General features: G+C 40.4%; 1 protein-coding gene across 1 annotated transcript; it reads left to right on the top strand.

The window, feature by feature from the left end:
- Positions 1-6,702: 6,702 nt before the first annotated feature.
- On the top strand, positions 6,703-16,405 carry dolpp1 (dolichyldiphosphatase 1). Its single transcript, XM_084324689.1, has 8 exons — positions 6,703-6,795; positions 7,553-7,653; positions 7,894-7,978; positions 9,440-9,539; positions 11,635-11,733; positions 12,212-12,340; positions 12,983-13,072; positions 14,965-16,405. The coding sequence occupies exons 1-8, from the start codon at positions 6,717-6,719 to the stop codon at positions 14,999-15,001; spliced, it is 720 nt and encodes a 239-aa protein (XP_084180815.1). The 5' UTR covers positions 6,703-6,716; the 3' UTR covers positions 15,002-16,405.
- Positions 16,406-17,270: the final 865 nt, after the last annotated feature.

The raw sequence follows: 17,270 nt of genomic DNA, 5'->3' as shown, positions 1-17,270 counted from the left end.
GGGGGGGGGGGGGGGGGGGCACTGTACACTGTACATTGGAATACTGACAACGCCATACTTGGTCATTTACTGTACAACTGGGTTAGGACATTTGTAGGGGCCAGTTTCGAATTGCAGTCTCCCGTAGGTGTTCTTTGAGTGTTTTTGAAAGTGGGTAGTGATTCACATTCCTTTACAGCTTTGGGTAGGGCGTTCCACATTGATGTGCATAATTGCGAAACGTGTTTAGTCCCTTGTTTGAGCCGAATCTGGGTTTAACATGATTTGTGGAACTCCCTCTGGTGTTGTGGTCGTGGTATTCACTGACCTTTGGGAAGTATTTTGACATGTACATGGGTACCTTAGTTGTGTAGTGTATCTTTTTTGTATTTTATTTTTTTATTATTTTTTTAAACAAACACATAAACAAACATGACAACACACGATAAGATATACAAGCATTAGTTGACAGTGCACATCCAATGAAATCACATTTTAGTTAATTGTCTTATATAGGATATACCCTTAATACCTGTTATCTAAAAACCTACTCACATATGCTCTAGCTCGTACCCCCCCCCCCCCCCTCCCGGACCCCCCATTGGATAATCCATCCATTTTCCCTCGCTCCTAACCAGACATTACCATTATATGCTAGCTTTTATTTTCTCCACCACTTCTAACCACAATGTCATTTTGGATTCATTGAGACCCAAAATTCTTGCTGTAGATATTTCTTGATAGATCACATCGAGATATGTAATAATCCAGACCTTTCGGCAAATTTTTTCCGGTTGGAACCATCGTGATGCTATCAGCTTTTTAGCCACTGTGATACCCGATAAAACCAATCTCTTTAGCTGTGGATGTACTGCACACTCAAAAACATCATTCAGCAGTAATACAGAGGGGTGTACAGGTATATTCCAAGTTAAGAGATTTGATAATTGCTGCTGGGTCACCTCTTTCCAGAATATCTTAACTGGTGGGCAGTCCCAGTACATGTGCATAAATGTCCCCTTGTCCCCATTTGTACATAAGGAGCATTTGGAGTCTTGTATAAGACCCATTTTTTTCAGTCTTATAGGAGTCAAGTATGTCCTGTGAATATAGTTAAGATTGATTTGTTGATGGTCCGGGTTCCTTGATGTGAGTCGAACATTTGCCCAGGCTTCTTGCCAATCAAAATCACTTTCCAGGTCTGGTATATCCCTCCTCCAGACGGAGTCTAGGTGGAGGGTTTCATATGAGGACGTTAGTAATTGATGATAAAAATCTGAAACAAAACCTCTTGATGTCTCTCTTTCATAGAAGAATTTGTGGTATCTGTGGTGTTCAATTGGTTTCTTTAATGGAACACCTTGAGTCTTCAAACATAACAATAACTGTATGTAAAAAAGATGTGTGGACTTGGTGAGATTACATTTTTTCCGTATTTCTTCATAACTACAAAAACCCTGTTTGTTAAAAACATCCTCTAATGAGTGTATGCCTTGCTTTTCCCATATAGGGAATCTTATAGGTCGTTTTCCAATCAAGAGTGCATTGTTATTGAATAAGGGAGTATGATTGTGCCATTTATGTGGGTTAGGATATTTTTTTTGTGTTTCACGCCATATCCGGATTGCATGAGTAATTATGGGGCCAAATTTACGTTTGCAATGCTTAATAGTTTAGTGTATGCATGCTATGTCCTTCAGTCTATGTGGGGCTACAGTACTATGTTTTCTTCTAATTTTCTTAATGTGTACGCCTTAAAATAGTGGAAAAAATCTGGAAATGCCATGCCACCGTCTGCTTTATTTCTCTGTGCGGTGGATCTTTTTATACGTGGTGGTTTGTTATTCCAAATAAATTTGTATGTGGAGGAGTGTAATTTTTTCCAGTAACCCTCTGGAGGGGGTAACGGTAGCATTGAGCTGAAGAAGTTGATTCTAGGTAGTACGTCCATCTTAACTATTGATATCCGTGCCTGTACTGAGTTTTTAAGTTTTGCCCACCTATCAAGGTCGTCTTTGATTTTGTTTTGGATTTTTGTGTAATTGTGCTTCACCGTTTGTCTTATGGTGGGGAATATTTCCACTCCCAAACATCTAAAATGTTTTACCATAGGTATCTCTCCTGGGAGGGTTATATCTTTTTTTGCAGGGGCGTTAAGTGGAAGGAAAGCCGACTTCGGCCAATTTATCTTGAATCCCGATAAATCTCCAAAGTTCTCAATCAACTTGAGCAGATGAGGCAGTGTGGTGTTTGGGTTTTGCATGAACAGTATTACGTCATCCGCATATAAACTAATTTTATGTTGTGTGCCCTTGATTACGATTGGTTCTATGGATTGGGATTGTCTTATATATTGTGCTAAAGGTTCTAATGATAGATCGAATAGTCCGGGACTAAGAGGGCAACCCTGTCTAGCTGAGCGTGATACCGGAAAGATTCCGGAGGTGATTATACCTGTTGTAATCATGGCCGATGGTACCGTCTTTGTATACTACTTTAATCATATCAATGAAACCTTTATCTAACCCCATCTTCTCTAATACTGCCCATAGATACGACCATTCCAGCCTGTCAAAAGCTTTCATTGCATCCAGGGACAGCATCGCCTTAGGTATGGTGTCGTCCTTGTCGGCATCTAGTACGTGCAGTAATCGTCTTATGTTATCAGTGATCAGGCGGCCTCTTATGAAGCCAGTTTGGTCCGGATGAACTAAAGACGTCATATGCTTTTGTAATCTGATGGCTAATACCTTAGAGTACAGTTTGATATCGGTTCCGAGGAGGCTTAAGGGTCTGTAACTACCGCACTCGGTGGGGTCTTTGTCTTTTTTGAGAAGGACTGTTATGAGTGCAATATTGTCGTTCTTATGGAAGTTCCCCTCCTTGACTGAGTATAAGATCATATTTAGTAATAAGGGTCCAATTATGTCCCAACAAGAGAGGTACATTTCTGGTGGGATACCGTCTCTTCCAGGAGCCTTACCACTTTGCATTTCGGATATGGCCTTCTTGAGTTCCTCTAGTGTGATCGGTGTTTCTAACTGTTTAGCGTCATCCTCTGAAAGTTTAGGGAGAATAATTTGATTAAGATATGTGTCCATTTTGTTTTGATCGAAGGTCGTTTCTGATTTATATAAGTTGGAGTAGAATTCTTTGAATGTCACGTTTATTTTTTCAGGGTCTGTTTCAAGTACTTGTTGTGCTCTAATGGTAGTTATATCTGCAAATTTTGCATCTTAATCGCATGGCTAATAGGTGACTAGGTTTAGAACCTTGGGAGTACTGCTGTTGTCTTGTGCTACGTATTTGTATTTCCGATTGTTGTCTGTATATGGCATTGATCTCTTTTTTTAGTACCTTAACTTGATTTTCTAGTCCAGTTGAGTTGTTGTATTGTAAAGAATTAAATAACGTTGAGTAAAGCGTTTCCAGTTCAGCCAGTTTTGTGCATCGATTCTTGCGCATTTTGGAGGAAAAGCTATCAGTGAAATCCTTGATCGTTCCCTTTACCGACATCCATATTATTCTGGGGTCTTGCACCGAGTTTGCATTCTCCCGTAGGAATACTGTAAGAGCTTCTTTGAGTTGTGTAATGAATTCCTTGTTATTAAGCAGCATCGAGTTAAATCGCCATCTTGGGGCTCGGGAAGATAGTATACCAAATGTTCCTTTTAGGAGTAAATAACAGTGATCTGATAATGCATTGGGTATCATTTCCACTTCATAGTTATCAAATAGTCTCGGGGATGCAAAGACATAATCTATTCTGGATAATGTGTTATGTCTCGCAGATCGACAAGAGTACTTTCGGGTTGTGGGGTTAAGTGATCGCCATAAGTCATTTACACCTGTAATCTTCGACCAATCCTTTAATGCATTAGATTCATTCTTTTGTTCGCTGGAAAAGGCGAGGTAAGATTTGTCCATCCTTGGATTCCAAATGGCATTAAAATCCGCACCTATTATAAATGAGTAATCGGGAAGGTCTAACATTGCTTTGGTTAGTGTAGTGAAGAAACCCACTTACAAATTTGGGGCGTATACCGCTACCAACGCTATTTTCCTGTTCTTGTGTACAATCTTAGCTATAGTTATCCGACCATCTACATCAGACCATACTCCCTTTAATTCAATATTCAACTTCCGTCTAACGACTATGGCTACACCCAGAGTTCTCGTACCAAAAGAAGAGTGACTAATATTATGATATGTGTTGTCCGCTAACGTATCTATGTCTTTCTCTAGAATGTGCGTTTCGCTTAGCAGAGCAACGTCCACCTGTTCTTTTTTCATCAGTGTGAGCACGCTTTTGCGTTTGTGTTGGTTATTTATTCCCCCAGTGTTCCAGATCATTATATTCAAACTAGCCATAATCTATACATGTTGTTGTGTAGTTGTTGGTAATGCTTCTGGAGTGCGAGGCAACAATAGATATACATCCAACTAGTGAGGTCCTGTTGAGAGCCGAGCTTAAAAACATACATATATACAAATAAAAATCCCCTTTCCCCCCCTCCCACCGAGAGTCGTACAGGATTGTGTCCCATAGACACATCCTACGCGTATGACTCCCTCCCTTAGGCCACCGGATTACCCAAATTGAGCTTTGTAATCCTACTTTTCCTATGCTAAATTGCCATAGGATCTAAAACTTTCATTCTAATTCAATAGAATGTCGCTTTTGGTCTTGCGCCTTCCCATTAATGTACTAACAATAGTGTGAAAAATGAAATATATACCTTCATTGATATATTCATTTGAACCTTCTACTAACTTATGTAGGAAACATCAGAAAAAAGGAAAAGAGTGGAGATAAATAAAATAAACTAAAATAAAACTCATCAGAGAAAAATAGATCAAATAAAATTGAGTAAAGAGAAAAAAGAGAAAAACAGAGACTTTTAGAGCTACATTGTGCAAATCTCTAAATCAGTGGAGTAATTATTTAAAATATTAGAATAACCTTGTCGTGCTTATACATTTAGATGTGGCTAATGTCTTTTTTTATTTTTTTTAAAGCCTTATTAAAGCCTAATTAAACTTCAGTCCTTGGATCCTATGCTTATTCACACCGGATGTTAATGTTAAATTTACAGGCCTTCGTTGAAGGGGTGCATTATATTCTAGAAGGTTGTAGAATACTAGTAAATATGTAAACACTGCTGTTATGTTCCAGAATGATCTTCCTACCCAGGGGTCATGACCTACTAGTATTTTCCGGGATATTCCTTTGTGTCCCTGAGCAGTCGAGAGAGGAGCCCAGAATGTTCCAGAATGTTCATAATTACAACGTTGGATTATTGTCTCCACAGAGACCAGAAGACTGTAAATATAATGCCTTACAAGCCATATTAAACATCTTGTGCCTTATTGTTGTCAGCGTGCATATCATCTGATACTTTTGTTGAGCCGTGGTAAAGTCATTCTAATAAAATTACTAAAATACAAAGAGAAAGAGAGAGAGAAGAATAGGCTTATCTGTTCTGAGCCAGTGTTGCGTCCTGCCCGGCGGGACAAGATCCATGTTGCTTCATGTAATCTTCGGCGGCTTTAGGCGTGCGTATTCTCTGCCTAATACCGTCTTTTCCCAAGATCGATAATAGTGCCGGGTAGTTATAGGATTGGCCTGAGACCACTCTTAAACATTCTCTGCATCACATCCTTGTAGGGGAAACGCTGAGCGATGGCCTCCTTACATAGATCTTCGTAGATAGATATTGAATTTTCACCATATTTCAGTTTCCCCCTTTGATTGCGCGCTCCTCTAATGATGGCGTCTCTTATTACCGTCTTGCGCAGGGTAACAATGATAACTCTCGGACCGTTAACTCTTTGGCCTCGTGTACCGACTCTGTAACATTGGTCCACTGTCGGCGCTGTGGGAAGGGTGTTATTACCTAAAATATCTACTAACACTGTTGGAAAGCTGTCGTCTGTGCAATTTACTGATTCATCCAGTCCCACAATGCGGATATTATTTCGCCTGTAGTAACGTTGGGTCATGTACATGGGTACCTTAGTGGTGTAGTGTATCTTGTAGACCAGGCCCATTGCAAGTTGCTGTACTCTGTCGTCTACTCTAAGCCATCCTAGGTTGTCAAAGTGGGCAGGGGTGAGGTGGGTTCTAGGAGTAAGGTCAAGCAGTAGTCTGACTAGTTTGTTTTGAGATGTTTGTAATTTGTTTTTTAGTGCCTTTGAGGTGCTTTGGTACCATGAGGTCCAAGCATAGTCGTAGTACCCTTGAATGAGTGCTCCTGCCAGAGTCTTCAGGGTATTCTTGTTTACCAGAGAGGAGATCCGGGACAAGAATCGAGTTTGTTGGTTGACTTTTTTTATTACATTGTATTGAGCCGTACTGTATTGTACCCATTCTGCAATCTGTTAAATAAAGTTTTCATTCATTCATTCTGTATGAGTATGAGGCTCTATGAGCCCCCTGAGATTGTGCTTCATACAGTAAAAAGTTCAAAAGGCCAAACACTACAAAATATACAATATACAAACTAAAGTACAAAATGCAAACAATAAAGTTTTTTTTAAATTAAATGCAAAAATGAGGTAGGGATTTTTATTGCAAAATTTCTCCTTCGGACTTCATTCTGATTTTGAAAAAAATATTCATTCAATAATTTCCTCACTAACTAGGATTGGCTGACACGGGAGAACCCCGCTCACTATTGGTGGATACGCGTCTTGGGGGCGTTTCATTGCGACCGCCCGGCCGTGTCCGGGTAAAGATGGCGTCGGAAGAGGAGCAGTGCTCGGCACCACCTCGATGGCGGTCAATATCTCTAACACACGTCGAGTTCCCTGAGGGTATGTGAAGTAAAACGTCTTCATCTATAGCTCCATTAGTTCTGTTTACGGCCGTGGGTTTAATAATAATATCGTGGATATGTGCGTGTGTGTGTTCTCGCTACAGTTAGGCTAAGTCCACACAATGATGGCTAGCCAGCCTGCTAGCTCAATTCCTGTTAACGAAATGAGTGGTTTATCAATGTATAGAAAGAAAGTAAAACATTAAAGATTGAATGCATTCAGTGCGTTTTAAAATATCTTAGTTGATGCACGTGGAGATGGATAATATTAATGGATCAAAAAAATTAACATAGCTAGCTATATTTCCTGGCTACTATCCATGTTTTGTTAGCACATTAGCTCAGGACATAGATGAGCTAGTAGCAGCTTAATGCTCATCATTGTCGCTCTGGACCAAATGTTATGCTTATTGTTATTACGAGGCGGTTCAGATTGAATGCTCGATTCGATAACTTTTTGGTCTGACAAGATGGTATGCAGCTTAACCATTATCATCATCAGTGTACTTCGGATGTTATGAATCCTATTATGGGCAGGCCTATATGGCTCTTTCCCTACAACAGTTTGCTACTGTACAGGATTTGATAAAAACACAGAATTAAGGATCACTAGATCTGCATGCATTAAGCTTGCATCTGTAACTCCCCCCAGGAAATGCTTGTGTTTGGTTGAGGTGAAACTCGTTTGTAAGGGTGTGTGTAACGTGATCTGATGTGTCCTAACATTAAGTTGTCTTCTTGGGGTTTGTTTGTAGATGATCTGACAGGAGAAGCGCTTGCCTACATTAGTCTCCTGCCCATAGCCATTCTTGTGGGGTTTGTTACCCTCATAGTGTTCAAACGGGAACTGCACACGGTACGTTATGTAAATCAAATGCTCAGTTAGCATGATAGACAAATAATGTATAACCTAACCAGGCAGTCATCCTCCAGTTTTATTCTTTCTTTGCATGATGCTTTTCTCAATCATATTATTCTGGTTTGGAGATTGATCTCATCATCTCATGACTTCGGAGCGATCAAGCAGGCTGATTTGTGTTGTTTACCGTGTTCTGAAAATAAACGTGGGTTAATCGTGACCTCTTCCTCCTCAAAGATCTCCTTCTTTGGTGGGCTCATCCTCAATGAAGGGGTGAATTGGCTGCTGAAGCACATTCTTAGGGAGCCACGCCCATGTGCAGGTGAGGAAAGTTACAAGCACTGCTTTGTGTGCGTGCATGTGTGAGTGCTCACTCAGGCACATGCTAGTTTTGGTTTATAACCCATGCCACATGGGACCCCATGGCCTAGATTGACACCCGGCTGGGCTTGAGATCTACTAGAGTCAGCGACTTGGCATCAAGACAGAATTCCCTTTTTTGAAAACCCTCAAATAGATTTTACAATAACTTTATTGCAATTGTATCTCTCTCGCTCTCTCTCTCTACGTTCAATGATTTAAATAGCCAAGCGTTACACTATAAATACTAACTGGATAGTTGATGATATAAACATTTAATTTAATTTACTACATGCAGTGGAAAACTAACAAAAGCGAGTAGAGTAGGTACCAAGCAGTGGAAAAGCGGCATAAGAGAATACTTCATAATCTTTCATGCAATTAAAAAAAAAGTAAATATATATATTTAGTACACATGATGCACACACCTTTACAGTGTTATGTCCTTTACAGTAGGATGTTATAACATTGCTGATAATAGTAGTGTCAGTGTGTGTGTATGTACAGTGTACAATATGTGTGTATTTATGGCTAAAGTGGATAGAAAACGCAGTACTGTGCAAAAGTCTTAGGCGCCCAAGAGTTTTTATATAAATGGTCTTGGATGTTAATAAATTGTTTTCTGTATTAGTGTGTCAGTAGACTACTCTTAGATTTTTATAAACGTTCATTTAATTATTTTTGAAAGCATCGATGGTTTAATGCAGACATGTTGCAGGGACTATTAGAATCATCATATTGGTGTGACTGTATGCATCAAAGTGTTAAATCAAGCATTTTTTTAAAGTGCTTTAGACTGAGGAAATGTCAAAATATTGCGATATACATTGTGTATCGTGATCTAATTTAGAGGCCGTATCGCCCAGCCCTAGTTTCAAGCTCTGTTAACGGTTTTTCTATACTAATCTTTATGCATGAAATAGGCTACCTACCAATATACCGGGGACCTGTAACTATAATTAATGTATAGCAGGGCATTCCCCAGGATGATGCGAGTGGGACATAGGGGGTGGTTCGGGAGGCAACAAAGATTTGCTTTATAGAAAGCCATTTGCTGTCATTTCCTGCCACTTAAAAACAGAATTTCAATAAAATAGCAAACACAAGGGCAACATCCAAATAAGTTATTTATTTAAGTACAGTGTATAAGGTTGCACAATAGTTTAAACGTTGAACATGAAAACACATGCACACACACAATAGGACAGAGCAACAATCATTTAGACAATTAAACAATATAGTGCGTCTGTTTCTAAGCTGGCCCCAAGCTTTCACTGCCAAAAAATGTATAATATATCTTTACACACATGGTGGTGCTGACGTGTTGTTATAGTGGCGCGGCGCCCCTATACCATTGTTTAGGGAAAGCCCTGTATAGCATAATGTATAACATGTTTGTTTAACCGCTGTCTTTCTTTTGCAGGGGCTCATTCCTCCCTGACCTCAGATTATGGGATGCCCTCCAGTCACTCCCAGCTCATCTGGTTCTTTGTTGTTTACTTCTTCCTTTTCCTTTATTTAAGGTGAGTTTAATTCCTCTTACAGTGTGGGGGGGGGGGGGTGGCTCCCATTCACATTTGAACCGATACCTGTACCAATTCCTGGAATTCGGTATCGGTACCCAACGGTGCCTTTTTTCTGTTTTTAACTCTGTAATAACTTTTATAACGGCCGTGGATGAGGAAATGGATTTTGGAGACCTTTTCTTTTTGGCGCACGGTATACCTGGACCCATTTCTGAACAGATTTTTTAAATAAAAGTTGATATAATTATAAGGATTGAGACCCAAGTCAGATTTCAGAATATAACAAAGGATAATTTATTCTAGTCACACGGGTAAAGGATTCCACCGCAAGTGGAATGCAGTGCAGATGGAATGATGAGCAGTGATTGACAGAACATTTTATATACGTAAAACTCCTCCCATGATGAAGTAGTTTCACTTTTGATACGTACTGCTAGGTGACTGGTCAATAAAGTGATGAGGTGATGGTTGTTCACGCCAAAAAGGCAGTAGCGTTTTTGTTTGTCATGTGTTGCGTTACTTGAGTTCAACCTCACCCAGTCGAAACGTCCCTGAGATCCAGTCTGTTCTGGTTGGAGAAGATACGCTTTAAGAATGTTCTCATGCCTTGAGGCACTATAATGCACCTGCAGTCCTATCGCAACAGATAAGGTGTTTCTCGGTACATTTCCCATGGGCGAGATTCATCCATAGACGCTTTAAGGAACAATGAATCTTTATAAGGCCGAATTAGATTAATTTAATTAGTGTCGAATACCTTCAGTCGTTAGACTCGTTACCCTTAAAAGTACCGTGTTCGGTACCCATGATGTGATTGGGGTGGAAGGGGCATCCCAGGCCTTATTACCCCAGATAATTTCTCAAGCCAGGCAGCAAAAGAAAGTCTTTGAACTTGAAAACACCTATGAGGGAGGCTTGACACGGTGGCAGACTTATGGTACCAGGGGCTGGGGTGCAGGTTACAGGAGCTGGGGTGCAGGTTACAGGGGCTGGGGTGCAGGTTACAGGGGCTGGGGTGCAGGTTACAGGGGCTGGGGTGCAGGTTACAGGGGCTGGGGTGCAGGTTACAGGGCTGGGGTGCAGGTTACAGGGGCTGGGGTGCAGGTTACAGGGCTGGGGTGCAGGTTACAGGGGCTGGGGTGCAGGTTACAGGGCTGGGGTGCAGGTTACAGGGGCTGGGGTGCACAGCCTCTTTCCTCCCCCCAGCCAGGATGCCAATCCTCCCTCCAGTGAACCACACCCCGCCCACTGATCTCTGCCAGCCGCCGAAAGAAATCCTCCTCCTTCTCCCATAATGCTAAGCCAACATAACCGGCAAAAAACACAAATACTGATGAAAGTAATCAGACATAAAAAAAAAAAAATAGTCTCGTATACGGACCACCAATCATCTACAGTGGCAAAAGAAAGGCTTGAAATTCATTCATTCTTTCAATCAATCTTTATTTAAACTCGAAGGATCATTTACAATGACGTTGAGAAATACAATCCATAATAAATACAAAAAAACAATATAGAAACATAAAGTTGATCAATTAAACACTTAACCCCTTAAGCCGGACGATTTTTTTTTCAAATGTAGCCAAGAGTAAAGACACTAATCCTATCAAAACTGTTTCAGTACACGGCAGAGCTGTGCCTCAGTGCTGTCCGCGGTCCTGAACTGGACAGCGGACAGGCAACTAAAAAGTCAAATTTCTCCCTTCAACATTCACTCAAAACTGAAAGACTGAAACCGATGTATATCTTCGAAGAGTATTTATGGATAAGCTAGTCCGACACTCCGACTTCAGGGATGCATTATGCACGTCTATTGAATAAATAATATAAATCTACATCCCTTGATGTCATTCTTTATATAGCTTATAAATCTTTTTTGTAGCTCAATAAACGCAGATAATAATAGTTGACCAGAATTTCCTTTGTCCTGCACCGAGGTTATGACAATGAATGTTAGAACATTGTGTGCTTGGTTCAAAATCATTTTCCTACACTGAATTATGATCCAGAGATCGTCGGACGTTGTTATTGCCTCCAGAATTGCATAAATGATGTGTCATAATGTGAATTCACTTTGTCTCCTGTGTCTTAGAATGCATCAAACTAACAATGCACGATGTGTGGACCTGCTGTGGAGACACATACTGTCCATCGTCTTATTGGGCACGGCCTTATCAATCTCGTACAGCAGGTAAGGAATGGATGGATGGGGGAGGGAGGGAGGATAACTGTGACCAGGCACTAGGAGAATCAAGCCTGATTTTAAGAATTGCACAGCCCTGCTAAATATTCCATCCCACTGTATTGTTATTTTTATTCCGATTAGTGTATATACTTGACCACATTGTGCACAATTGTACAGCCCTGGCCTATTTTTATTTTGTATTATATTTGGCCTATTATATTCTATTGTGCTTCTATTTTTTATTTTATTCTACCATAATTGTCTGTCCGTTAATGTTGCACCAAAAACAAACTACCAAATCAAATTCCTTGTATGTGTAAACTACTTGGCAATAAAGACCTTTCTGACTCTGAAGAAAAGAGGGTTGGGATTGGGATTGAGATTGAGATGGGTCAATTAAGAGTAATAGCTCTGTTGGCAATGTTTAGAATATTGATATAGCAGGGATGTGTGAGCTTTACATTTTGTTTTGTGCCATCCTCAGGGTCTACCTGTTGTATCACAGCTGGAGTCAGGTTTTCTACGGGGGAGTGGCTGGTTGTACCATCGGCATAGTCTGGTTCTTTTTCACACAAGAAGTGCTTACACCACTATTCCCCAAGATGGCAGCATGGTAAGGAACCAGGACACCTCTCAGGGAAGACACTGCTACCAGGGACTTATTAATGATCTGGGCCTCATACTTCTTTTGGCAGATTTTCAGGTGTTCTCTGTAAGGCTGAGACGATATGCCATTTGGAAGAATCGATAAATTGGGACAATTATCGATAAATATAGATTATTTTTATTATTATGTTGCATGTGTAATTTTATTTTATTTTTTTTAATACTTTTTTGTTAAAGAAAAAATAACTATTTAACGTTAGTTTGTGTGTCACGTGCACTCACTAGTTTTTGCGATGCTGTAGTTGGCCCACGACACACACACGAACTAACGTTAAATACTTATTTTTTTTGTTGTATTAAACTTTTATTATATATTTTTTTACACATGCAAAAAAATCAATAAGTGACGCCACTTATCGATTTCGCGCAGTTATCGATGCATCGATAAAGGGGCCTTAGTTCTCTGTCCCATTTTCTCAGTGGTAAAAACTAAATATAAGCCTACAGTGAGATCATAGAAACCCGGTCTTTCTTGAAGAAACATGCAGCTATACTACACATTTTACCCCCATTTGCAACGTTCTGTCTTTAATCACTTCAATGTTCACTATCGACTGTCTTTAATCACTTTAATGTTCACTATCGACAGGCCAATATCTGAGTATTTTCTGGTGCGAGATACAAGTCTGATCCCCAACATCTTGTGGTTTGAGTACACAGTGACCCGATCAGAGGCAAGGTAAGATATTTATTGCTGTAATACCACAAGTCATAATTCATATTTTGAATGGGGGGGCTGTATTAAAGCTGCATTGTGTAGTTTTGAGAAGAAGAAAATACCTCTATAATTGCTTACAACTGGTTGAATATTGTTTATAATCTCGAGACGAATCCAAAATAATGGGAGAAAAATAGAAAATGGGGAGAAAAAGTGGATAAAAAAAAAGAAAAGTAAGCTAGCGACCATCACTGTCTTCGTCTTCCACTGTCTACACCACCATTCCTCCCAGGTGTCAGGCCCCTCATTCACTTCCATTCATTTTGGGGACCTAGTCTAAATATCATACTTCTGAAGTATAAACAAACTGTCCCTGGGTAAAAAGAAAAACGTAAAAGTACCTATTTTATCTGGGTATTTCTTTTACTTAGTAAAGGAACTGTGTACTTCTTAAACCACTGCTTCTTTGTGCGGTAAAGGTGGTTGGAGGGTAGGAGCACCACGGCCAATCAGATCATTTATATAGTAAAGGGGGCAGGGCTGTACACTGCAACGAGATGATCGCGAATTGCCCCTTTAATTGGCCGTTGCGATTGGTAAATATTATCTGGGGGCGGGCTTGCGAGTAGTGCTTTCAAGCCTTGCATTCGCATTTCACTCCTAAATGATCCAAGGCGTGTGATGATGACGCGATGACGTCACTCACGCGAGCTGAGCAGTGAGCACTCGGCAGGTATGATCAGCGGGAACAATCGACTGAGCACTCACTCTGATAGACTGGCTGACTGTCTGATTTAGCTATGAAGAAAAGTAAAGTTAGTATTGCTTCATATTTTCGACGCGTTCGACCTATAGTGAGCCGAACTTAACTGAACTCGGACACACGGAGAGAGCTGCGGCGTCTGCTGCTCTTCCTCCCTCCCGCACCCGTGGCTGTTGTAAACACTAGTCTCTAGTGGGACACTGGGACCTCGGTGAGCCTGCCAGCCGGCTAGCTACTGATAGCTCCTGATATCAACAAATGTTCCAGCAAGTCTAGTAGTGCATGATAGCTCGCGTTAGCTTACTGTTAAAAACGAAACGTCCCATTAAACTAAATAGTTCAGATAGCTCCTGATATCAATGTCTTATAACACTGAGTCGACGCGTATTCGAGCTGAGGGCACGCTGAATATAGTCAATAGGGTCCAGCTGCAGCGCCGGAGAATCCTGGCCGCAGCTGGAGGCTACAGTATAGGGTCCAGCTGCAGCTCCGGAGAATCCTGGCCGTAGCTGGAGGCTACTCGAGTACACACAGACAGTGGAGCTGGTTGCATATAGCGAGCATTTTGACTTGTTGCGTGGTGGCGATGTCTCGCAGATAATACAACTACAAGTATGATTATATAATATATATATTTTATTTAAAAAAAAATTATATAATTTATATATATATTTATATAATAAATGTTATATAATTTTTTTTTTCTTTTTTTTTTTAAATAAAAAACAATCGATATAAATAATGGTAAAATTGTTATTTAAAAATGTGCCCCTAAAAAATATTTTTTGCCCCTTGCCCCTAGTGAAAAAGCTTAGCGTACAGCCCTGCAAGGGGGTGGGAGGGTAGGAGCACCACGGCCAATCAGATCATTTATATAGTAAAGGTGGTGGGAGGGTAGGAGCACCACGGCCAATCAGATCATTTATATAGTAAAGGTGGTGGGAGGGTAGGAGCACCACGGCCATACGGATCATTTCTAGTTCCAAAGAGTATGCTAGACACTTTGCATTGTGGGATAGATAGAAATTGTATTGGCTTCAAACATGGGGGCAGTCATACTTGATACAATCCCACATTGTTGTACCTTGTTTATTTCAATAAGCAGAAACTAATTTCTTTTTTTTCCTTCTTCTTCTTCTTCTTCTTCTAGAAACAGACAACGAAAGCTTGGAACAAAACTTCAGTGATCTCTTTTTTTCTTTTTTTTCTCCCTTTTTTTTGGGTGAAACTAAGTTCAGAACCACACACACACATATACTCACTCGTATGCACACACAAGCAAGCAAGCAAGTGCTCACTCAGAAAACACACTGGAGAACCATCTTTTGGACTGACCTGGTTGCAAGGAAAAAAGGGCCCAAATGTTTACAGGTGGACGTAAAGAGAGTTCCTTGGACCTGGCCCAGAGCCTAAATCCTGCGCAAGTCCGCCCACACGCCTCTCCTTCTTGTACAGCTTGCCCAAATGCTCTCCAATGCATGCAAGACCGTGCAAGAGGCATATTATTTAATGATAGATTAATATATATTTTAACTGTAAATGCACGCTCACAGTAACGGTGTACTGTAAGAGATTCAAGGAGCCAAAAAGGGGCTTTTTATCAAGTAACAAACAAAAACCGGCTGGTGTAATTGCAGCATGAAATTAGTGATTTCTTTTTTATTACTCTATTATGGATAGCTGATGGGAGGGATGTGCAGGGTGGTGTGTTGACACCAGTAGGATTTGGGGGGCGGTTCGTTCTGGGTAGAATGGGGGGGAGGAGGAAATGGAAATAACAATTTTTTTTCATTCTTGTATAGAAAATGAGAACAATTTCTAAAACTGGTTAGAATGTAATATACATAAAAAATGTGCACTTTGTGAAACTGAAAAGAAGAAGAAAACAAAACCAACAGTAGTTAAATGTGTTAAGAACCCTCCACACACCCTTTCCCCCCCGATCCTCCCTCTGTGTCTATATCACATCTGTGTCAGTCCTAACGTATCTGGTTCCAAAGCCGATTTGCAAGCATACAGTGTAAACTTAATGTACCTTCTGTACTATTTAAGCATCGAGGAATTGTTCATATCCATATTTGAGGATCGTCACTGGGCAAGGATCCGCAAACTCAAAGTCTGTTTTTAGTTATTCTTCTTTGCTATCCTACACATGATGGACCGAGTTGGTGTTCATCACACTTACAGTAGCAGCCTCGGAACAGAATTCTGTGAATCTGTCTTTGTCGATTCCATTTCTGACTGATAACATTCCATATAATTTAGTGAGAGGACATACATTGACTTCTGAGGGGGGAGGGTGTATTTTCTTTGAGGCGACAAAAAAGAATCCTCAGGTCGGTCTCGGATGTGATTATGCTTTTTTTTATTATTATTATTTTGTTTTTATTACTCACAGGCAAGCAGGACAGCTAATGTGGGAAGTTGTCTAGTGGGGATTTAAAGTTGATTTGGAACAGTTCAGCTCCAACCCCTTCAGTTCAGATAAAGTAGCTGTCATATCATTAGCTCCACAAAGGGAAGTAGTTCTCTTAAGAGTATCATTTTTCCATGTGTAACCAATATCAGGCTGAATAAAGAAATGTAATCATGTGCAATAAGAATTTCTGTGTCTTTAATATTTAGCTGAACAGGTGAGAGAATTGACACCGGCATGAATATGAATATCTTGTTTAAACTCTGGTTGAGTGCCAGACTATTTAAGTAGCATCAGGTGTTGGCATACAGGGGATGGAGGTTGAAATTATCCATCCGACTTAAATCTTTCACCAATCTGACTGAATCAAATGGTTGCAATGTCATGCAGTCTCAGCTGGAAATATACATTTCAAAGGTCTTTACTGAATATAGTTGTCAAGTAGCCTAGTATAAGGCATAGGTGAAGTGGACTCTTTCAGATCTATACATTTTCACAGTAAATGTGAAATGCCACTAACAGCCTGGGCCAGTCCTTCATACCAGCGGCCATCAGGGACCACTGCCAGCAGCCAGAGAACTACTAGGGATGTCTGATCACGAAGTGTCTGACTCTTGCCACCTAAACTGCATCGACTACTACGTATGACTTATATCATGCCAGTTAGGGTACCTGTGTATACTGTATACTTTACTTACTCAGTATATATTCAGATTCCATCAATAAAGGAATATCATCCTATTTTCAATCAAACAAGGAAAGCCAAGGAGCCATCACTGCACTTAAATGCATCAAAGGAATGCTGTCATTGTGTATAGTGTAGTAGAAAGTAGTTCTGTGTTATCTTAGTGTCGTACCGTGTCAGTTTAATGGACAAAAGTGCATTACATCTAATTTTGCAAAGCACTCATAATGTTCAAACCGTGTCAGCTTAAAAGCAGTACTGGATAAACCGGAGGGAGCCTTTAGAGAACCAAGGATAATTGGAGACATGTGGTCATGAAAACAGTCCTTTTAAAGGTAGGTGAAAGGCAATGGCC

Source organism: Notolepis coatsorum (genome assembly GCF_963971535.1).
Source record: "Notolepis coatsorum genome assembly, chromosome: 11".
Taxonomy (NCBI): Eukaryota; Metazoa; Chordata; class Actinopteri; order Aulopiformes; family Paralepididae; genus Notolepis; species Notolepis coatsorum.
Note: the sequence above shows the minus strand (reverse complement) of the source record. Positions and strands in the feature narration are given on the sequence as shown.